Source organism: Phallusia mammillata, chromosome 3 (assembly GCF_965637545.1).
Source record: "Phallusia mammillata chromosome 3, kaPhaMamm4.hap1.1, whole genome shotgun sequence".
Classification (NCBI taxonomy): domain Eukaryota; kingdom Metazoa; phylum Chordata; class Ascidiacea; order Phlebobranchia; family Ascidiidae; genus Phallusia; species Phallusia mammillata.
In genome coordinates, this window is record NC_137254.1 from 20706793 (window position 1) to 20731958 (window position 25166).

Below are 25166 nucleotides of genomic sequence, written 5' to 3' on the forward strand. Positions count from 1 at the left end.
TGTGCTGTAACTTAGTTTTATGGTTATGCACAATGGAGCAAGTTTCTTGGACTCCGTTTAAAGATCTGTGGAACACAACACAGGAATTTGCCTTGCAAAACAGCCAGTCATCATTTCACAAGTTAAAGTCACTGCTGCGAAAACACAAGCCAGAATTTTTATCTCTCTTAAAAAATACGGTATGTATTAAAAATATATATAATAAAAAACAAAATTATATAATTGCACAGTAAATCTTTTCTTATTAATAAAATCTCCTTTTGTATACAGCAGGGGTTCTTAAACTTTTTCGGTCGTGCCCCACCTGACACTATTTATTTATTCTCACGCCCCCCCTAAAAAACGTTAGCACTGATAATGCTTGTCTTTTTTAAAAAAACAACAACATACATCGTAGGTCCGCCTTAAGCTACTGTCAAGTTAGTTCCAATCGTTGGAAAAAGACACTTCAACACTGATAAGTTGCGAAAAAAGTTTTTTATTTCCTTGTAAAAATGGCTGGTTCAGCTGAAAAAATTCGACCAAATGAATATTTTGTAAATTATTAGTAATTTTATTTGTAGGCTCCAAACAGTGAGCACCGTGACAAAGTGAGAAATGCAAACACTGTTGGCCTGCCACTAGAGGGAGAAGGAGTAAGTGGAAAGTTATTGGAAGAAGCATTTATCGAAGAATCGTTAATATTAAGTGACCTCTTTCAACTCAATGAGTTTTCTTCCGTTGAACTTCTTTCAGCAGGTTCGTACTTTCATATTCAATACTGCAGTACTGTTTGCAAAGTTTGCACCTTTAATTCAAAAACCATCTGCAAGGCCAATTAGAAATGTAATGGGCTATACATATAAATTACAAAAAAATAGACAGTGGAAAAATATCACCAAATACAAGTTAAAAATCTTATCTCTTTTTTGACACATTTATGTTGTTTTGGCAAATTGTATGGGAAGACGACTGCTTCAGTTTATTGTCTGTTTATTGTGCCAAGTGGTTTCGCGCAATTAACCAGCATTTGTTTTTGGCAAATAACAAGCTTAATTCCCAAGTAATAAAACGGTTTGGCTGAATAACAGAAATTGTCTGTAATGCGTTTTTATAAAATACCTAACCTGTAAATGACTCTTCTTTTAAGTGTAGTGAGTGGGGCAAGTGTACTTAATGTTATGTGCTGTAATTTATGGACAACTTATGTGCAGTAGTAAAAAAGATGCAAGTAATTGTGTGTGTTCAATAGAAATGTTTCCAATTTTTAACCAGTGAATCTTTTTGTAGCTGAGCAGCAGGTTCCAAACTATCCAAACTATTCACGAGGACTTGTTGCTGTTTTGTTGTACTGGGATGGAAGGAGGAATCTTGTCAACATATTAAAAACCCTAATACAATGCAGAAGAGGAAGAACTTGGACTCTTGATTTGCCGTAAGAAATAAATGAGACCTGTATATGTTTGCTTCTTTATGGGGCAATTTTAAAATGTTTTTGTTCCTAAAATGATTGGGTTATTTTAAACAAATTTGATTGACACACAAAAACAGTTTGTTTTTACCGAACAAAAACAATAATTTTTGGACGATGTATTTCTAACTGTTTTTACATCTGTTGCATGGTACCAAGTCGAAACTAAGTAAAATATAACACAATCTCTGGGACCATGTATAGTTTGCCCATGTGCCGTGTAAAACTACATTACAATTGCATAAATGCACTTGGAAAGTCAAGTTAGGATTAGATTTAAGGAGTTATACTGTGATGATCTTGTTTGTTTGCTACATCCAATAACTGTATTTTTTAATAAAAAGGGCTATGCTGATAAATGTGCTGTTATGCAGTTTTAAGTGTTAAAAAGGTTTACACATTTTTATGTGTCAGTCAAGATGCAGTGAACCTGGCAACCACCTTCACCAATGAACTTGTGGAAAGTGGACTTACTAAACAGATTCTAAAGCTGCTTGTGGAAATTCAAGTTGAAACTGAGATGGAGAAATTGGGAAAGCAACGCGGATTGGGTGGGGCCAAACACAGAAAGCAGGTATTAGTGGTAACCATTATGGTTAAAAGGAACTCTAATTTTATAGCCTTTTCCTCCCAATAAACAAAGTATTTTGATACAACCAATGTTTGGCTACAGTTTTGGATCATTATGCATTAAAAGCAAACTTTGCATTTGATTATTGTCATCAACTACAGCATATAACCTTATTTTAAAGGGTACTAGTTATGGTCCCCTTGTCTGAAGGCGACCCATATTGCTTTTGTCCATATTTCTGTTGGTCTTATGCTGGTTTTTGCTAACAATTTAGTTAAGAAGGAGTGCTTCAAACTTATTTAAATTTATACAATTGTTAGTTAGTTTGTCATTACCAATTTCATTTGCATAAACACATGTGTGAGGACCCATTCATTTTTGCTTGCAAAATTATAATTTTAATTGATCAAATGGTTTATGTGGTAAATCATTAAATAGGATATAAACATATCAAATGGAAATATATAGGAAAGCCACATTTATAGTTTTATTTATTTATTTTCTTGTCAGGTTCGAGATTTGATCACAGAGATCCGTCAGTGTCTGTCTGAATGTCTGTTCTACCTGGCTGGTCAATCAGGTTTATCTGCAAATGATGCTGTTGATATAATCAGGCATTTGCAAAAGAATGTTGACAGTGAGGCTGACGGAAAGTTAGCAGCATCCACTCTTGCTCTTGTTTTTACTGTTCTGTATTCCTTTTTACTTCCATGTGATGCTCAGGCAGATAGTGATGTAGAAAGTAAGTTGTTTATTGTGTAAGTTGTTCATACACCGCGCTTCTGTTTTTTGCCAAGGTTGCGAATTGATTTTGGCAGCAAGATGTGGTCCAAAGTTTCTGTCAATCTTGTACAATTCCGGAAATACAAAATATCTATAAGCACATTTTTCTTAATTGACATATGAATTTGAAACATGTTTATTGTCGAAGTGTAACAATAGATTGATCTATAAAGACAATTACAGCTAAAAAAATTCAACACTGCCCCCTTAACAGGTTGTTGATTATAAAACGCCTCCTTTGCAAAATAACAACTTTTTTATCGACATCTGGTTTAATATTGTGTGTTTGTAGTTTTAAGATGCAGATGAGTCAATTAGCTTGTAATCTCATTTAACTCCCAAGTGCCCATGTTATTCACATCTCTACATATACTACGTGCAGCCCACTTTAGACACTTAATCAAAAACTTTGGTAACAAACGGTAATTTACAGGCATAGAGGAACTACTGCAACACCCTTTACTCTCAGACAAGAAATTTCTTCCTTTAGTTCAAAAAGTATTGTATCAAGAATGGTAGGTGACATTTAGGAAACTGTATTTCTTTTTATCTGTTTATTTTCAACCGTATATATAAAACTGAATGTTACAATGTAAATCAAATTGAAATTATACAATTTATTTTAGTGGACATGCTGGTTCATGGAAAGTTATAGGAATAAAGGCTTGTCTGCAGTTGGGATGGGCCATTTCTCTTCGAACAGTTTCACAAATTCCCTCACAAATATTTACTGGCTCGAAGGTCCTGCAACCTAATGCAGATATTTTGGAACAAGATGAAAACATTTTGGAAGCCTGTCTAGCAGAAAAAGCATTTTTGTTTATCAAAGTAAGTAATAATATTTTATAACTTTGCTCAATTGCCATGTCAAAACTGACTTACGAACACAATTTTAAAGAATAAAACTAAAAAAGTGTGATTATGGGTAAGAAAAGACTATGTTCAGTGATGTAACAAATAGATGCAAAAGCATAAAAAAAAGCAATTTTTGAAGAGGCAAATTGGAATTGTTTCTAATGTTAATAAATGTAGGGTTTAACATGTTTTTTTTACAGGAAAATATTGTTTCTGGGCCTGGATTTCACACAGAAGAGTTTTACTTGCGTCGAATCCATGGTTTGATTACTGACCTTATTGTCAACATGCCTTTGAAGGTAATATTATTGGACAAAATATTAGGTCAACCAGTCTAGTTGTGGATGTTGTTACCAGTTGCATGTGATCCAGACAGCACTTGTAATTTGATCCTTGCATGTAATATTTTTAAAGCCAGTCAGTTCTAGGTTAAAGTGCTATGTATTTTTGCTGAATTGACCAGACCTTCTCTATATGGTGACTAATGATGCCAAAGAGACAAAATGCAATTCATGTGACTAGAGATGACTGATTTTGTTTAACTGAAGATTTTAATACCAAAATTATTTAAATCTGCATGTGGTGTTGATTTTACGGTTTTGTTACAGATTAAAGACATGCGCAACCATGGCGACGAAGTGGCTCGCATCATTATGCTTCACTTAGTGGCAGGAGAAGAGCCACCACCAGAATGTAGAAAAGATTTCGAGCAGGTTGTTGAATTACATGTTGCCTTAGGTGTATTAACTACTTTATGCTTGTGCACATACAGTAGATAACTTTATTTGCTTGAAAAATTTGGGATAGCCAATAGGAAGTTTTGAATCCTAATTCATTTGAACCAGGTTTCCAGATTTTTAACAAACAGAATAGAAGTATTCTAGATTTTATTTCTTTGTTGTAGAATAATTCTATGATGTTAATATATTGTAATTTGCATTCCTATCTGTAGAACCTTATGAGGTCTTTTAAGCACTGACCTTTAAACTTTCAATAAACATGGAATTGACAGTCCAATGAAAGTGAACTACCTGTTTAAATGCATTTTTAATTGACATTTATAAATTACTTATGCTTTTAATATACAGTTGATGCAGTTGATCACATGTGTGTACAACAAGGACCCCCTTGACCTTCAGCTTTCTATTGAGTTTTGGAGTCCCAATGAATCAGTGATGGTTGGTGATGCTGGAACATTTGTTCAATCACCTAACAAAACCCACCAGCGTTTATCACACAAACAGGTGCAATGTATGGATGTAATGACCTTAGTTTGACCCATAGTAACCTTTCCATTTTTCTTTTGTTGTAAAATAGCTGTTGAACTTGACCAGTTTGCCAGTTAAAGTCCAAATTGCTACACTTTTTCACTTTTTCATTGGTTCAGTATTCAATTGCTGTTCCAGTTAAAATAATTGACAACCCAAAGTCATCAATAAAAACTTCAAAATCTCTGCAGGGCTAAATGTAGCAGGCAGTGTTTAAGACATATATACTGTTTGCTTTCATCTAAAATGGCCCTAAATTATAACGAAGACCTGCCGACATGGACCTGAAAGAATTATGGTCAATGAGCGATTGTCTTCCACATAAATCTTGTCGGAATGAAGTTATTGTTTGACCGACAAATCAAAATGCCAAATTAGTTTACGTCTGAAGGCTGATTGTCTGATGATGACAAAATTTCTATAAAACCATGATTTTTTCAAAATGTTTATTTCATTGTTATGAAAGATAAATGTTTAACAATCAAACATTTTTTACCGTGTTTAATTTTTGAATCCTTTTTTGCCCTTAGATGGCGCTGTTCAAGTTTATTCGCCAATCAGGTGATCTTCTGCCACCTCTATTGTACATTCCCTATCTCCACATGCTTGCAGCCCTTTCTACAGGCAGTCGAAGTGCAAGGGTTGCTTTTGAGATGCTCAAAGCAAATGGAGTGAATATAGGTAAAAATCTCAAAAAGGTTGAAACAAATTGTTACCCAAAATATGCTGTGCGTGCCTTTGCTATTTGCTGCTCGCTATAACGGCAAATCATCATCAAAGTTTTAATGCTCCGACATAACTTTTGTAACGTTTATATTTTAAACAACGTTAAAAAACATGCTTTAATTTAAGAAAATATTTCAGGTGGTAATGGTGAGAGCAGCACAGTTTCTTGGGACCACTTTTTTATGTCATGTCAGCAATACTACAACAATTTGCGACAAGATCGCCCCATCCATGATGTTACCAATCCATTTGCAATGCAACATCACCAACATGCTGCACAGGTTGGACTTGCTTTAAAAAATACAACCCCTATTATTTTCCCGAATGGAACAAGTGTGCCTTATTAGAAGGGTGGTTTTCGAAATATCCGTTGTTCGCATACTACATCCTAAAAACTCAAATATTTGTAAGCAAAAAAGGGGCTAGAAAATTTAATGAACAGAAATTGATATCAGGCCAGGGGTGGAAATTTAGAACCCCCAACATGGCTGAGAATCTACTTACTAAAAAGTAGGCCTTAATTTAGGGTTGCATTGACAGTGATAGATCTAACATGCATTTTATGGAGATGTGGTTGCATTCTTGTTTCCATTGCATTATGTTCTCAGTATTTAGTTACCTTTTTGTATTAGTTTCCACTTGACAAATCTGTCATAAACTTCTTTTCATTTGTAGGTCGTTCAGCCAAGGTCAATTACTCCTCAAGAGGTTGAGGGCTTGCAGGCAGTGATGCGTCTTATCGCAAAAATACTACAATATGTAAGCAACCAGTTTTGTACAAACAACGAAATTTATTTTATTGGCCATAAATTATTGTGAAGTGATTTTTTTTCTTAATTGTAATATATTTTTTGAATATCATTGTCCCATTTTCAGCAAATAATTCACTAGCTGCACTAACTGTTACCTGATACTTTTAGTGCTGTATTTTTACAATGAGCTTAATAATTTACACCTAATCTAAACATAAATGTGATGTCACTGTTTTAAATCTACTATTTGTGATGAAAAAAGGCATATTTTCAGCGAATGGTTTCAAAAAAAAAAAAAATCATGCCAAACTGTTCAACATCTTTCCATATCCATCCTACCATTTTTTTGCATTCGGATGCAAACTTTTTGTCACATAACTATTTGTAGTATTAGCTAAGTGTGCTGCTTCTTTTATTACAATTTGGGATATTTTTTTCATACAGGATGAAATTGCTTGCATTACGGTGTATGAGCACTCCCAGTGGTCATCATGTGCTGTGCTCTTTGGGCTACTGCAGTGTCCAATACCTGTTGGTTTAAAGGGGGACATTCTCAACGTACTTACACAGCTAGCCAGGATACCTGACATTGCTATGGGTGTCCTTCAAGCTATGGACAGTGCTCAGTTTCTTCAAACTGTACCAGATTCGTGGTCAGGTCAGTACTGCTTTTTGGTTACATTTTCCTCCATTTCCAAAACACTTATATTAAATATCATTTCCCATCATGTTGGTGGGCAAAACAATAGCTTAAAACAGTGGTTCTCAACCTTTTTTACTATGCGACCCCCATTACAGATTATATAACAACATGGGGCCCCTTTACTCTACGTGCCTGCAACAGTTCGGCATTTTGCTGTTCTCCGGAAAACCCTTAAAATTGTGTTTGTGGCTCATTTTCACTAACCATTTCACTATTTTTTTTTATGTTAAGAAAAGCCCAAAAACGCAATTATAGAAGTATACAATCGCAAATATTGTTGCGCCCGTTGTAAAGAAAAACGGTCGTTTGAGTTACTATGCTATACAGAAGTCAAAGGGAAAGTTTTGTAATAAAATCATTCAGAGTTGGGTTGCATCTTCGCGACCCCCTCAAATCCACGCTTTCCATTGTTTAAGTTATTATATGCTGTTAGTTCCAAAGACTAGTTGGTTTATGGCAGCCTTATATTTCTATAAACGTCATGCCCAATGCATAATAATATTACATTAGGAATGGACTCCTGGAATTCTTTGACATGACACACATATTTGACCTTTGAACAAAAGTTTTTTCTATTCAAACACAGTATAGTTAAAATTCCAAACTACAGCATCAATGTTTTTCAAAAAAAGAAAATTCTAGTCCAAACTTTCTGCAGCTTTCATTTTACATGACAGCCTTACACAGTATTTATGTGAGAGTATCTGCTATTTTTTGTGCTCAGGTTCAGCGAAATCTGCTGGTTTACTTTCTGAACTTGAGGAAGTCGAAGCCAGAGAAGAGGAATTTCCGATGTCAAGAGGTTTTCTCAAGTTACTTGGAACGCTCACTGAATCAGGGGCCAGCTTATCAATGTTACTATTTCTGATTTATTTATAGGTTATAGAGGCATTTGACTGGGTAACAAATACGAAAAAACTGTTTACGTCACAATATATGATCACCTTTGTTTAAGCTCATCTTGATTTATGTAATGTCAAGAGATTTTAAAAAATAGTCACACTGTTTTTGTTTCGAAATGCCACGTTAGGAAAACGACCTAATTAAAATTAGAATATTTGCATGTCCGTTGTAAAATGCCCAACGGTGTGTGTGGGTTTTCAGTGGTTAAGTATTAGTTCATTTACATCGGCAACATATCGGAGAGCCACCTTTCTAGTTTTTTGTTGATTTTTTCAGACTTGGTGAAGGTACACGCGCTCCTGGTTTCGACCCATATTTGTCTTTTGCGATTGAATCAGTTTTTCTGAAGTTCAACTCTCGTTCTTATATACGACCTGAAGAAAAGTGGGAGGTACATATGTTTATTACTGGTACAATGTCAAAATATAAAACTTACCTAATCTTTTAAATGTCTCGAATTACGATTAATGTATTGTGTGGTAGTTTACATACATGCGTTGTAATTTAGTGACATTTATGTTATTTTAACCCGTGCTCTTACTTTATGTACCATTGTCATTGACGTAACAATTTGTTTTTGTTTTTAGTCGTTTAACAAGCATTGAAAATTTTAAACTAAAAAAATGCAACTGTTAATTTAGCTATTTTTTAATTGAACGAAAAACATACCACAACGTACCAAACACTGCAAATTACTAACACTTACTTTATTTTGGTGAACCCCTCATGCACCCTTATTACTCTTATGTCAAGGTTGTAAATCGCCCTTTTGAACTCATATATAGGTTGCAACATGTGGATACGAATAGTTGCTTTTCGCTATTTTAAAGCTTAAATGTTAGACCTTGATATGAACGTGTTCAGAAATGTTCAACTTCCATTTGATCGTGCGTTTTTGGGTTCAGTGTCTTTGTTGTTTGTTATTGATTCGTTTGTTTTTGCAGGTCGCGTCTTCATCTTTGCGATTGTTCAACAACCTTCTGCTGCAATACCAGCCACATCCTGAACACTTCGGTGCTGACAAAGCAGTTTTCGGCATGGACAGCATGACTCAGCAATCTAGTTTCCTACACGACAGCACTGTTCGTTCGTCTGTCACCTCACCCAGGGGTGGAAAAGTTCCTGGATTTTCATTACTGCTGTACATATACAACGAGGGAAACTTCTTCAAAATGGTACCTATAAATTCTTAAACACAGTTTTTACGTTTTTCCTTACCTTGGAGTCACACATATGACATTAAGTTAAAGTGGCGAATATGGAGGAGTCGGTGCGTTTGGTGCGTTGTTTTGTATTAGGCGTGACGTCATATTTTTGTCACCCAGAATTAGGACATATTAGAAGACGAATCTCACTGATTCAATTTTCTACTAGTATGTCGAAAAAGTTTAACATTGCCTAATTTGTACTTTAAAACTATTTTTACTTACATTCGTGGGTTTATATCGCTTACTGTATGTAAAGGTTGCCATTTTTGCAATACCTCAAGCAAAATCATTTGTGGCCGTTTAGGTCATGCACATCATCGCCGACTGTATTACTTACCTTGACAAATATACATCTCAACCATGCGTTGAAGCCACATTAGTGGAAGCCGCTTCATTGGCGATGCAACTTCTTTACAACGCTCTACAGCTTCAGGTATATTACTTTAGTTTAGGGGTCGGCAACGGTAACCAAGTTATTTTTGACTTTATGTTTAAGTACAGATTAACAAAATAAAGACTGTTACATCGATTCTTTTCAGGTGTGATATAAAAGCTAAAAAAAACGCAACATACAAATGCAAATGTACCTGCTTTTTAAATACTGTTTAAATCGGGTAGCACCAACCAACGCAACACACAAATATGTTTCCACACTAAGTCATTAAAATTTTGCCACAACAAGTAAATCGGTTGTATGGATATTGTGGTGTCTACATGTCACATGTCTTTAAAGTTAGTTTTGCCCTCCTTGTTAAGCCATTTAAATCTGCTTGTCTACTTAACAACATTGCCATTGTTTTAGATATCTATAAAGATAATTGTGCATTTTGGATCGGTTAGGATTTAAATTGGCCAAACATGTAGGATATATGTTTGCTTGCCACTTGCCATCCAGCCTTCTGTTTTTTAAATTTAATACCTGGCAAATTAAAACACTCGACGTGTGAATGTTTTTAAGGATGCGTTTTTGTCAAGTATGAGAGAAAGTGGAAAACCGTTGCTGATTACAACTCTCGATAAGCTACTGTTGGGTGTAAACACCAAGACAGGAAAAGCAGACTACATCGTTAGCATAGCAAAGTATGTACTGCTTACCATTTTAATGAAAAGGATTTGTTAATTAAAATGGACTTACAGTCCTATTGGAAAAAAATGTATAAATATCTGATCTTTCAATATTACAATTGTAGAATAAACGTTGGTTAAACAGGATTCGGTTATTCCGGATCTTCGCCTAATTCGGACAAAACTCGAGGTAGCATTCATTAGTAATGTGGCAAGACTTGAACTAATCGACATCGGTTAATCCGGATCTTCGCCTAATCCGGACAATTTGTTTGGTCCAAACGGGTCCGGATTAGCGGAGGTTTACTGTGTTAGAAAATATCTGACCTATGTTATGGATTGTTTTATGCTAGTCCGGTAATTCATAAATTTTCGAACAAGTAAGCATATTACAGTGGGGTAATGCTGTTATTATGTATTTTTGTCGATTTAATTTCTATGACGTAATAGTACTCGTTTGTGACGTAGGTTTGTTGTTCACAACACCACCCATTCGCAACTCGGTCTCCTAGCAACTAAAATCGTGTCTTGGTTGTGTTTTTCATCCGTGATGACTCATCGTGAGGTTGTCATGGTGATGATGAATTCGTGCGGGTTGATGACTCGGCAAAAAATTCTGCACGGTTTTGTTGAAGTCCTTGATACAGTTTGCCCCGAATTGGATGAAAACGACGACGGTTGGTTTACCTTATGTTAAACTGCCTTGCTACAAACTAAATCATAGTACAGCAGGCCTTTAATAGGCGTTATACCAAATCAAGCCGGTTTCTGAAGCTTTGTATATTCTTCTTAGCTTTCTTTAACCAAATTATTAATTCTATTTAATGCAGATTTTATGATACTTTTTAAAATAGTTTCTTTATATCGTATCGTTTTCAATTTTCTGCTAACCTTTCAGAATTAGTAATACTATCAACCCCCAAAATGCCAAAAGTTCAAACATTATGAGGCAGCTCAAAATCACAATTTTTAAAGGTTTAACGAAGTGCATAACCATAGAGGACCAATGTGTCCAGCCCAAACAAACCAAAAAACTAATGCTGCGCTACTTTTAGTTGTAAATCTTATTGTACTTTTTCAGACTCCGCTTCTCACCAGAGTCAATGCCGACTTGCCCTTCTTCGTTTGTTGGTTTATTGTATCGATCTTCCTTCACCAAATCTCAGTCAATTCTTACTTGGTTTTGATATCACAAAACCCACGTCCTCAACAAGTCTACAGGTACAACGCGCCCTCGCCTTTCAATATTTTAACCAATAATTGTGGACTTCCAGCAGAAACTTAGTCGTTGTTCCGAAGTTTTGCGTCTTTATATTTGACTATTGCAGTGTTTCTCTAACGTTTCAAACTAAACTATGTTTTAAACTATGTCACTTTTTACATATATTTGGGTCATTATTCCCTATTGGGCATATGAACAGGTCCTTGAAGAGCAGACTTTCCTATCCTATCAAGATATAATATCAAAATTAGGGTTGTAACAACTATGCCACAAAATTTGTAAATTGCTGTTGATTTGACTTTACAATGACCAATGTTTTCGTCAAAAAGGAAAATATCCATATATTATTATTATTATCGAATTTTAAAATTTATTATTTAACCATTAGGATCCTGGGATTATGTCGACCCCTCGTTCATGTCTTCACTCAGTTCTGACCATTCTATCACTTGGTATGGATGCAAATGGACAACAAGCGTCCGGTCATCCACTGGCCATCACTGAGACACCTAAGCTTGCCGAACTGTGCTACCAGCTGCTCTATAGACTATCAGCCAACGCTGAAACTACTGGTCCTGTAATGAGGTCAGTTTTTATTGCTAGAATATGCTTACTCGTATATATGAGAGTTGTGAAGTGGCATTAAGTTAAGCGTCGAATTTGAAAAAATAATCCTTACCTAAAATTTGTTTAAAACGAAACCCGGATGAGGCCTTAAGTTGGATTTTCCTAGATGAAATTAAGACACTGATGTGGCTTAGTGTAAGTTTCGGCCATAAGTAAGCCCGATTTATTTATACTTAACAAAGCTTAATGTTCAAAGTAGGTTGTGATGTAAAATGTGCCTCTAGGTTTTCTTGTTGCAAACATTCCCCAAAAAATTGATAATAAAAACTCGCAAAATTTTCTCATAGAAAAGATAGACATTCAGAACATTGTTTTGGCCCAATTTATGTTTAGATTTAGAATGACACACCTGTAAGTTATATATATTTTTCTCTATGCCGAAAATACTTAAGTTTTTCAAACTGTTTTTGTGAACACGTATTGTTTTCAGATATCTCCGATCTTCGTACGACTTTGTCTACAAACATCTTCAGCTTCTGCCATTCACCACCCAAGGCGAGTGTTGTTTTCTCAAAATGTTAAAAAATGTTTAGTGTGATACCAAACGTTAAAAACAAATGAATTGCGGATCATGAAGCACTAATTTGTTCATATTTCTTGTAATAAATATACTGACCCAAACGACAGGAAAAGACATCAATGCTATTGTAAATTTAAATACAATCAAGAACAAATGATTAATGTGAATTAAACATAAAGTATGTTTACGATAGTTGACACTTGAAACACATTCAAAGGTAAGACCAATTCAACTTTAAGTAGAACTAAACAAATTTAATGCGGCGCATGGTCACTTAAGTATTTCACTTGTCACATGGACATCATTGAGACAGAAATAAAAGAATAACAATTAAATATTGTTGGGTAGAAGTTTATTGTTAAAACTTTATGCAATAAATCTCTCCGCAATTTTTGAATATCGCACCCGGTTTTAAAGAGGGACAGACGGTTTCTCTGTTTTTTTAAAAAAGATTTATCACGTCAAAATCGAGGTTTACGTTACCAACATAAAACTCTAATCTCAACATTTATTACGATTGAACTGATTATTCGGTTTTGGCCCGAACGTTTGACGCAGGTTTATTGCATCACTCGTTTCAACATCTCTTTAGACCGGTATAATTTGACGTGACATGAAGTGGAACATCAGCGCTTAACTCACACTTCAAACGAATCCGGTTAATCGCATGAGTAATTTGTCAAGCTGTGTGATGCTATTAACCGGATTAACAAGTGATAGGCAACGGTTTATGATTCTTTGCAATTAAACAGATTTTTCTGATAATTTGTACTAATAACCAAATCCTTTCTGGAACAGATTTGGAGCAACCTAGTAATAACCATCTGATGCAACAAGCTTGGCTACTGAAGATGACCGCGATTGAACTTTATTCGTTATCTGCAAAACAACAGAGGACCAACGCTCAACGTATTATCCAGGTAAGGTTATAATTAGCATGTTGAGTATTCACAGTAAAGCATACGAGCAAACACTGGCCATTATTTTTTCATACATGTTGTTTGTATTGTTTGCTAAAGTATTTTTGGATTGAAATGATATGACGTAACCATTTATGAGTCGCCTTGTTTTTTCATTTACAACCTCATATTTTCGTTTTGACTTTTTTTTAATATTGTCTGAAAATAAAAATCGAAAACTAGGCATGGACCACTATAATTGGTCGTATTATTTCTTAAACTCCCTTGATTTTGTTTGTTAACAAGGATCCTCTTAAATTTTCTTCCATATCTGTGTATAATTGTTTAAGTTAATCAAGTAACTTTATCAATTCTAATTCCTCCACATACGAAACATGGGAAGCCCAGTAGTACCGAATACTTTAATACTAACTTGACTCAGTCAATCACTCTTTTGTGCACACACTAATAGACAAACAACTACTACAAATATATTTATGGGTCCCCTTCCCTGAAGGGGACACATTTTGATTTCACTCTGTTTTTTTCTGTTTTTTTGAACTTCATAAAATTTTGACACTTCGTAGAATATGCCATTTTGAGGTGTTGATTGTTGAGTTTTACCATGTAGCCCCACTAATCCCTAAAATAGGTAAATTTTGCAAACAATTGCCGAATTAAATGTGACTTGTGTAGTTTCTATCTCACACAGCATGATTATTTCTGCAGACTTTTTTTTGTCCTGTTTAAACTCATAGAACCAAAGTTTATTATAGTTATTTTAAAAAATGCACTATTTACAACTTTGCCTGTGTGGGGGACCCATGAGTTTCTGCTTGCAGAAACAACTAAAAGTATAAAATACAGTGGCTGATATGAGACCCATTACGAAATAGGTCATAGTATATGTGCAATGGCAATATGTGCTAAGCCACCTTTCTGGTTTTGAAAATGGTCATTTCATGTGTACTGTAATATCTAAAACTCTAAAAAAAAAAAAATTCGTTTTGGACACATTCCATTTTAAGTTTATTTTCCATTTATAACTTATTTTTCAATTTAACAGTTGCTATTTCAACATCAAGCAAGGATGGCATTCGGAAATAAAACTATGAACAGCACTTCCTTATTTGGGCAAAGCTTTGATCCCCGCAACACTACTGTGCGTTCCATGATTGGTGATCGCTCGGACGTCACCTCCTCGTCATTCCTAAACGTCACCGACGGTGTTTCGCCACGTGGAAGCGGTACAGAGCAGATGAAAATCCTTCAAATGTTGGACGTACTGGATTTCGCTCAGGTAAAACCACTGTAAACAATTGCCCAATTTGGATGAGTGTTGCAAGTTCAACCACCACACCTCACGTTGTTTCATTTTGTTTGTATAGACCATAGTATATTTCGCATATCTTCATGAAAGCCTGCCTTTCAATTTGGTTTATTTGTTAATTTTTTACATTATATATATTTTAGTTTTCTTGTTGAAACTACTGAACTAAATTATCTCCTTTTAAATGAAAAAAAATACTTTTAATTAATCAAAGTCTACTTTTGACTGCCTCGAACCTTAGCCATTAGTGTTTTTTAAAAAATCTTTGCATTTACCTTATAATCAGCAGTATGTGATGATTTAGGATTTTCCGACAGCTTTGTCGTTGGATCAGTTTGTACCAACTGTTGTGGAACAAGCCATCAAATCATGCGAGACGACCAACGAGCATGGCGTACAATATTGTGATATAAAGGTTTGCAAAACTTTATGCTATAATACGATATTTTTGTCCTGTTGGCCTTCTTGCAGTTAACTGTAAGTAAAAAAAAAACTGAAAAGTTGTTTGCACGTTTAGTTTCAACTGGGTTTGGAGCAGAGGTTTTTAACCTGTCGTATGTCTTCCTTTTACAAATTATACTCCATACTATGTCAATTTTGTTGGTTTTGTTTGGAAATTATACTAAAAAAATACTTACAAAAATCTGTTTTTTTTTTAGGATCAGTTAATTTGTCATTGTTTACCCAAATTTGCTTTCATGCGTTCAGGCTCTTCACGAATTGCTGAAAGCTACTCTTGGCACATTAACAGCCACAGATGACGTCACTAGAAGACAATTGGCCAGTCAAGACGTGCAGGTACAATTTTCCAGCACAATGTTTTTTACGGAAAAAAAGATTGATTTACATCTGTAACCCAAACGTTGCAGAAAATACACCAAATTTTTTTTTATCAAACAAAATATGTTTTTCAAACCTCAACTTTTTGACGTTCAGAAAATCCTCAACACTGCAGTGGAGCGCAATAAAACGAGAGAAACCGTGCACGCCAAACTTTCCTTCTTATCAGCGTGGAGACACACTCTCGAAATTTCTCTGACGGCTTGTCCGGTTGACTTATTTGCCACTGCTACCAGACAACAGGTAAACGAACATTTCCATGCAACTATTAGACAGCATGTAAGTTTAATTGTGATTAAAGAGGTTGCAAATGGTGTATCGAAGTATACTCTATAAACTGTTTTGGTAATCACTTCAGAATACAGACGAATCCAGATAATTGCATAAAATAAAACAACAGTTGCGGGATTAATTCATGTAATTACAAAACCGTTGAACTTAAGGGATTTTTTTATTTATTGATTTAATGGACTTGGCGTTTGGGTTTTCTATGCGTTATATATGGACTTTTTTGCTTGCAGGCTCTTCTTGAAATTGCTCAGCACCTTACTAACCGCGTTCGTCAGAGTGACGCAGTCCAGGAGCTTACGTCACCGGTCGCTGGCGTCATTCTAACACTCGTCATGCAAATTCGGTCATGTTTTATCAACCAGAAGTCATTAGGGTAAGAAATGGTTGTTTTCTTAAGGAATAATTTAGTATGATTTTATGTTTGAAGATGTATGATATCTATGGATATTTTTTAGAAATTCAAACTTTTTCGACAACGGGCAACTTTCGCAACTCCTAAATGCCGAAAACGAAAAGGAAATCGACTTAAACGACATTGCTCCTTTGCAGGTAAAATCGTTTTTTCGGAAGTTTGGAGTAGAATTGTAGGGCGAAGAGTAGTTGAGTGCAAAATCTGATTTAAGTACGTCAGCAACAGTGCTTTCTTCATTTTCCGGGTCTTTAGAGGAAGAAATTCAAAAAAAATCGAATAAGCAAAAAAAACGGTAATAGAAATCGTTTCTGATCAATTGAAGTACAGATTTCGCAATTTGTTTTTACTTCATAAAACCACATTGTCACGGCATAAAACCGTTTCCACCTCTGTATTAGCGGATGGTGTTAATACCGTTACTAAATTAAACCCTGTTTCAGCCAAACTATATGTGTACATCCAAAAATGTGCAATCTGTATGTGTTGCAGGGTGGGCACACGAGGTGATTTTTTATGTCATTCAACAATTTGCGAGATTATATTTAAGTATCCTTTGATGAAATATAAACTATTGCATTGCTTGTACACAGTTCTTTGGGTTGTAATAGTTTTAAAACCTAGCTAACCCAGATTTCGGCCTTGTACTTTCGTGCTTGAGCCTGATACAACTCTGGACAAAGCACTTTGCCGCTTAACGTGCGTTTTGAATTAGAAGACGGAATTGGTAACAAAACAACTACTGCCCCCCTCCCCCTTTTAAAATGTCTGGATACGCCCCTGTGCCGACCCCTGGTGTATTGTATGATGATGCCATAAAAGAGATATTTCAAAGTTGTCCGTGTATATAGGTTGTTATTCGTGGAGTTGTCGAGTGGCTTCTTCAGTCCGGCATCAGTGAAAAAGTTCGCACACATCTTTATGCCGCATTCCTTTACTACATGCAGATGTGTAGAAGACCAACATCAAATAAGACTGGTAAGCTTTTTGCTAGAATTTAAGTTAGGCAAATGGTTCTGTAAATTAAACAAAGTTAATACGCTGGGTACATTTGCTGCCAAAGGTACAACACATGTAACTTTTGACACTGAAATGAATATGATCACGCCTGAATGTTTTGAACTTCTCTGGACTGGGTTCCACCTAAGTGTATGCCTTTACTTTATACTAGTGTACTGTTTGCATTTACGATTCACATCATTCGGTCAAAATCCCATCTCTTACGTACTTTCAATTTGTTCAAAAGATTGACATAAAACTAGTGTTTTCAACCATTCTGCCACCACACCATAGTGGCAAATTTGTGATAGAGAATTCAGATAGGACTAGATGGTTCTAGCACCAAGCAAGTTATAATGTTAAAGGCTTGGACTGTTTTTTGGAAATTTATAAATCTTTTTTGAAGGTCGCCGTGAAATCACTGGTATTTTAGCCTCGTTGGAAGACAGTTATTCAAAAATCAACCGAGAAAACTTCAGGCTGATCCGAGACTACGGTGACTCGTTTATCAACCTCATTTCAAAAGATGCCTGCACAGGTATAATAGAGTATTTTTTGTGAAATAAGAATTTCAGAATCGAACAGCCCTATTAACAGCGGATAGTTTGTCATTGAACAAACTGTGAAACAGATTGCAAACCATTAATTTTTTTTACTTGACCGCCATGTATATTTTTTGTTTAAGTTTTTATATTTCTGTTGTTAGCTAAAGTGTTGTTGTTCGAACGCTGTCGGATTTTATACTCTACAAGGTCTCTTACGTCACCAGCGGTGTATTAAGCTGTACATGCCCATGAAGTACGCGTTATTCCACCTAATAACGCATTTAAAAAATAGTCCATTTTGTTCTTGGATACCCTTTCGAAACACTCGTTTCGTATGTTAGCAGGGCATAAATAAGCAAATTTAATGCTCGGGTCAGTTTGTGCAACTGCTCGGCCGAGCACCGAGCATCAAAAACAGCGACGATCGGTACCGAGTACTCTGGTTCTGGCTCGGCTCGGCTCGGCTCGGCTCGGCTCGGCTCGGCTCGGCTCGGCTCGGCTCGGCTCGGCTCGGCTCGGCTCGGCTCGGCTCGGCTCGGCTCGGCTCGGCTCGGCTCGGCTCGGCTCGGCTCGGCTCGGCTCGGCTCGGCTCGGCTCGGCTCGGCTCGGCTCGGCTCGGCTCGGCTCGGCTCGGCTCGGCTCGGCCCATCCCCAGTTAATATAGTAGATAATAATTTTTAATGAGTAGTCAGTTGAGACCTCCATGCGCTTGCTTGGAGTGAACTTAATAATGTGTCTTATTTTATTTCTCCAGGTCAGAGTGTATGCAGAGTCCTTGCCCTGGCGTGTTTGGATTCCATCGTACAAATCGATTCCCAGCAGATCTGGCTTCAACACATGGTAAAGAACGGTTCTCTGAGTCATATCGCACACAGGTTGGTGTTTAACAAATAAATAGTGCAAAGCAAAGAACCAGTGTTGTAAGCAGGCCTAGAAAATAAACCAAACCTGAAAGTACAAGCCCAAAACCCGGCCCGAAGTGGACTTTTTTGAAAAAGCAAGATCTGGTGTGAGAGTTGGACTAACGTAAAATTACGATACAAATGTGAATTCAGGTCAAAATCAAGTCATTTTTATATAAATGAAATCCGTTTTTGCCCTTTTTTTCTCAAGCATTGCCGCCGAGGACGAGAGTTTACAACAATACCTGAACCCAACTTCCGAACCTCTTCGAGCTGTTTACATCTACGAACAGAAGATGGCGCTGTTGTGTGCGATTGTACAGACCACTAGTGGCGCTAGAGCAACGATCGAAAGTGGACTTTTGGCTCGTCTTACGGAATGCTCGTTTCTAGATTTGCGACCAAGTGCCGAAAACGAAGGTATCTTTTCGTCTGACATATTTTGCACTCACAGATCGACAAAACAAAACAAATTCTTAATTATAATCCTCTGTAGAAATTAAATATTTGCCAGTGAAGAAAATTAAAAAAATATTAAACTTTTATTTCAGTAGTACTGTTGTTGGTGTGAGTATTTACTTTTTTGCTGAAAATACTTTGTGTCTTTTACTAGAGTTCAACGCGTTGCTGCCTGGCGTATTGGGAAGATACAGACAACTCCTTATTCCAGCCCTGCAGTTTTGTGCAAGTTTACTAACCACCTTAGGTAAGTTAAGCCAATACACGAACGCTGCTGATTTTGCACGCAAAATTATTATGTCTGATACTACGTGTATTTTGTGCTATAAGAGAAACACTATATGCTATAATATTGATATAGTTGTATTGTTATGGCCTCGACAATCGTTTCAACATCGCATGCCATTTTTCTTGTTTTGTCACAATAGTAATGACTTGTATGACAACCTCTGTTATGATGGTTTGTGCCATGTGATTAAAAAATATTTTTAATATGCTTGCTGGTTTGGTGTTTATTGACCTCACTAAAATTTGAAGTTTTATTGGCTTTTCTAACCTCGCCAGGTGGTTCAAATCATTACGAAGCAAGCGCATTGATCCTACAGTTCCTACTTGCTCATGCTGATTCAATTATCAACGCAGTTCTACGCATAAGTTCCATTCCTACCGATATCCAGGTTAGGTGTTATCAAAAAAATGAAAACTCAACTGTCTGTTAAAGAATGCTGAACTGATAAACGAAACCGGTTAATCGCATAGCCAAATTGCCGACATTTTTTAGCTTTTTCATTACGAAATCAAACAAAAATCGGGTCTAGTTTTTGCACAAAAGCCGTAAGTCCCTGCATTGCAACATGGAGTACTTTTGTACAGTATAGTCTTGTAATATGTAACATCCCAGTTTTCTTTATTTGAAGGCTCTTACTGAATTAAAACTGGTGACGAGCATTTTGTCACAAACCGCGGCACAAGATTACAGCGACCCCACAATGTTCGGTAATGTGCCCCAAGGTCATCTTGCAGAGATTCAAGGTCACATGTTGCGAATTCAGGTAAGATAAAGTCAAGTGAAAACAAATTACGCTCGTTCTCTGACGGCAGTGGGTTTTAATATTTTTTGCGCTTGTTTCCCTAGTTTATAATGTGAAATATAGTGAAATATCTGCTACGTATTCGGGATTTGCTTTTTATAACACATTAGGTGAAAATTTAGTATTTAAACGTTTTCATAAACCCTGCATTTCGCCACTAAGTCCTGAAACACCGAAATATATCACATGGTGTACCCTTATACCGCTAGGTATGCACCTAGCAATATAAATGTGCACCGAAAGGTATAAATGCGCATCAGGCGATATAAAGGTGCACCAAGCGATCCTGTAAATTTATGATGCACCGGTTTATAAGTATGTGCAAGTCAACAACGCATAAATTAGTAACCGCGGCCGAAAATTGTGCACATGTGATATAGGCTTAAGCTTAACAGTAACTGAATGCAATTTATTTTCCAGCGACAATTGCTTTCGTTGCTTCCACATTTGTTTCCATCCGATCCAACATTGAACGAAATGCAACGTGAAGCCCAAAACGAAAACAAGGATTTAGATTTTCAGCAAGTACGAACTTACTTAAAACCTACTTAGCTGTTTTATTTGTATTTAATTCCATTTTTTGCTGAAATAAACCTAGGCTACAACTCGAGTCCGCGTCTATTTTGCTCATTAAATTTAGAGTAACACTCATTTTTTCAAAAAAAATCTCTTTTTATAATCTAGTGGTAAGTGATATATCAGAGTAAAAAAAATAGTTTATTACTTTTTCAGGTCAGTTCGTTGTTACACGAAATCGGAGGAAACGTGTTGGCTTACTGTCGGGCTGTTGCGCTTCGCTCATCCGATGTAACAGACTCGTCAGTATTGCTGTTTGCCCCTGATCTTTCGGAGACCGCTTCAGTTGCGTATGGAACAGGTAAATATTAACACAGCTTTAACACACAACCTTGTTCGCATGAACACATTTTCTAAGAAGCTCCGCAAAAAATTAAGGAAAATTCGCATGAAGTTTTGCTGAAAAAAAATCGTATGTTTAGATCAGCTATTGGGAACCTATTGCTCGCCAAATGCAACATTTGTTTGCTCTTCCAATTAGAAAAGGCGTATCATGATTTCTGTTTATTTCTCAACCTAGGGCTAACATTTTAACGTGTTTCCTAATAGGGATGACCCGAGTCGAGCCGAGTACTCGGTACCAAGCATCGCTGTTTTTGATGCTGGGTGCTCGGCCGAGCAGTTGCATAAACTGACCTGAGCATTAAATTTGCCTATTCATACCCTGCTAACATACGAAAATAGTGTTCGAAAGGGCATCCAACAACAAACATGATTGTTTTTAAATCCGTTGGATGGTGGAAAAACGCGTATTTCAGGGGCCTGTACAGCATAATACACCGCTCTTGACATAAGGGACCTTGGAAAGCTACAAAACTGGCGAGTAATTGGGAATGTTTGTCACAATGCACCAAACATTTGCTGTTTTGACCCATCCCTAGCCCCTAAGACACAATTGTCTGCATAAAAACATATTTTTGCAGAGGACTTCCGGAGTCAATCTGCTCTTGGTGTTTTACTTCGCATACTCCGTACCATTAGCGCACGATACAGTGCCAGAAACGAGGAGCAAAAACGAGAGAAGTGGAAACTGGACAATGTAAACACCCTTGGCGCTCAGGATCTGAAGGAGGTTGGTAAAAAGTTTATTGGATTAAATCTGTGATTTATTTTTTGAGCGCTGTGTTTCACAGAAGATATAAACGTTGTAGTTTTGAGATGCGCCTGCAAAATTGTTGATTAAAGCATGAAAAAGCCAAATACATTACTTCTGTACACTTCGTAATTATAAGAGTTTTTTGTTGGGTATGGGAAGCCATGTAAGCATAATCCCAAAAAAAGAATTGTATTCGCAGATCGTCAACGCCGCGTCAGAGCAGCTTTCGTTAACCCAGGAACAAGATCTGGCTTCAGCCATTCTACGCAAGCGAATACGACAAAAGGTAACCATGACGAAGGCTAAATTGCAACAACATTTCAAAAATATGCTACATTTTTGCGCTTGGGCTTGCTTAAGAATGGTAAAATTCAGTTAAATTCGGTTCCTTACGTCTACATAATTGCACTAAAATGAGCCGTAATTCGAAATTTAAAATAAAATTATGCAGATCGTTGCTTGGTATATTTTACTGATGATGCTGTAAGGGTGAACTCTTCATACTTTTAACCGCAAACAATTGATGTTTTTTCATAAACTTCTTATGTGTACACATAATTGTTTATCTAATCCGTGTTGTTTTTGTCAGATTTTCTTAATTATAGACTGCACATACCTGCTTTAAACTCGTGTACACGTGTTTTATTTTTTTTCTGTAGACGTCCCATCTCAAATGTCTGTACTACATCATTGAGAACTGCCTTTTGTTGTTATGGCAACACCTCGACTACTACGTGCTTCGGGCCGAGCCGCTAGAGGCGCCAAACAGCAATATTCTGTTCCCCAGCAAAGGCAGGTCTGAGAGTTTTTCGCGTGGGTCTCTGAGACGCCTTCAAGGTGAGCGATAAAAGTGTTTCTTGTCGTGTTTGGTTTGATTCTTGTTTCGTTATGTGTCTACCCGTTATGTTAACTTACTAGTTATACCAACTACGGTGCCACCAAATAATTTAAAAAACTTTGATGACTTCAAAAAATACTTTTCTTTAGCTAAAGAACTATAAAACACATATATTTTTATTCAAATAAACTTAAATCTTGGTTCAAACAAAACAAGCATTTGGTCAAAGAAAAAAAAGGGGAATTTTGAGTAAGACCAATCACGTTTAAATTTGATGGCCTTAAAATGCCATATGCCAAACGATTGGTAACTTCACCGTTGTCCTTAACAATTCACTGTAAAAAAAGCAATTGTTTACATTTAAGGTTTAACGTGGATTTTATTCGTAGAGAAACTGTTGTTAAATTACATGTACAAGTTAGATTTCTATGACTGCTTATGCCTTGCCCTGTGTAAGAGGTTGCCTCGCATCAGCAGTATTAAACTACTTAAACTTGTGTGTTTCCATTACCAATTTTGAACTCTTTTATAAACTTACTTATATTTGCGACTATTAGACATCTCAAACTTTGGTGCTGACAGCAGTTTTGCGGACAGTGAAGTTGTAAGCGGCTCACAAATATTTGGGAAGCAAATTGGAATCAGGCGAGCCGATGTCGACAAGGTAAGTTGCAATAATGCAGTCGAGAGTTGTAGTTGTAAGTTGGGTCAGTTTCTGACTTCACACACTGTTTCAATAACTAACTAAGTAGCTACTTGCCTTTTCTGTAGTAATATAAATACATACATTTTTAGCAATACTTGAACCAACTTTTGACTCGGCTGCACTGAATTTTTTACTGTAAATTTTTTAGTGTAAATTTCCAAACTTTGTACTGTTTAGGCTTTAGGGATTTTGTGCAGTGTTCGCGTGTGCCACCAACTTCGCAAAAATAAAAACAAAATACCCTTTTAAACGTTAATGAAGTAAACAAATACCGAGGGTTAAAAGGCCAAAGCAAAAAAAATATATTGGTTGACATAATCGAAAGAACAATCGCATCATATTCCCCACCATCAGTCAGTTCAGTCCTATACTTGACAGTTCGGGCGTTACTGTTGTACAACGAGTATTGCGCAATAAAACTGAGAAATCACAAACATCCCCATACAGCAGGGGTGTCCAAACTGCGGTCCGCGGGCCAAATGCGGCCCCCGACGGCATTTTAAGTGGCCCGCGGCTGTTTTTTTTAAATTGTGTTGCGTATTGCCCGCCATAGTTTGGAACTTTGGATTAAGTTTTTGGGTTTTGGCGACGCTACTTCACGCAAAAGCTTATCATGGAACTTCATTTACCGGTAAAAAGGAAGGTGCTGACTCAACAAAATCACAAAATTTCCTTAAATCCCGTAAATTTGTGTCTTAATTCTGAAAATTTGGCCCGCGGGCGTCTTTACTTGGTAAAATTTGGCCCCCGTTAAAAAACGTTTGGACACCCCTGCCATACAGTAAACCTCGATTAACCCGGACCCGTTTGGATCCAAAAATTTGTCCGGATTGACCAATATCGAATAGTTTAAGCCTTACCACGAAGTTTTGTCCAAATTAGTCAAAGATCCGGATTAACCCAGTTTCTGTTTACAAGTTTTTGCAAATTCCTTTTTTATCCCTAAGTTTTACACTGATTTATTTTAGCTGAAACGCGAACTGCCATCCTCTTTGCCCGACCACTTCCTACAAAAGATCGGCCAGATTGAAGTCGAAGCCCGGGCTGGCGGTGGCGATTTCGTCCAACCTCTGATTAGACGAGTTCAACACATTGTCAAGCTTCATGCTTCTGCTGTAAACTAACAAGAGTTGTAGCAGTTTCAAAACGGACCAACTTTTTTTACTCACTGCCGTGTTTGCTCTAAATTGCTCAAAAATACAATCCTTGGTTGCGATATTACAAAAGTGTGTTTTCGAAAAAGGCTGCTGTTTAGTTTTCTTCTGCTTGTAGTGAAATTGCAGCAACCTGTCCTACCGGCATACTTATGCACACAGGTGGCTTGAATTTAAAAGTCTTTTTATTATTATTTTATGAATCCAATATGTCGGCAACTTAAAGGGCAGCAAACTGAACATGCCATTAATCAGATAAGTCTATGTTTTTTTTAAAGAACCAACTGCATCTTTTGTAGGCTAAGCTTAGTTTAAAATTGATTAAAATCGCTTCATGTATATGGCGGTTGCCATTAAAACGCTCGTTAGACAAACTCT

At 36.5% G+C, this 25166-nt stretch overlaps 1 protein-coding gene across 1 annotated transcript; it reads left to right on the forward strand.

Annotated features, from left to right (window-relative positions):
• LOC145218103 (nuclear pore complex protein Nup205-like) lies at positions 1-24860 on the forward strand. Its single transcript, XM_080085498.1, has 44 exons — positions 1-179; positions 564-738; positions 1270-1414; positions 1865-2024; positions 2532-2763; positions 3238-3319; positions 3431-3632; positions 3860-3958; positions 4268-4372; positions 4748-4903; positions 5458-5608; positions 5792-5934; positions 6329-6412; positions 6850-7063; positions 7833-7962; positions 8288-8402; positions 8956-9186; positions 9524-9652; positions 10178-10299; positions 10753-10961; positions 11366-11505; positions 11895-12091; positions 12564-12628; positions 13452-13573; positions 14619-14852; positions 15187-15297; positions 15591-15680; positions 15819-15965; positions 16244-16386; positions 16469-16562; positions 17274-17400; positions 17828-17959; positions 18721-18841; positions 19080-19288; positions 19482-19574; positions 19892-20004; positions 20245-20379; positions 20839-20943; positions 21151-21295; positions 21918-22066; positions 22290-22376; positions 22750-22927; positions 23486-23592; positions 24603-24860. Exons 1-44 carry the CDS (start codon positions 33-35, stop codon positions 24756-24758), a joined length of 6231 nt encoding a protein of 2076 aa, XP_079941624.1. The 5' UTR covers positions 1-32; the 3' UTR covers positions 24759-24860.
• Positions 24861-25166: the final 306 nt, after the last annotated feature.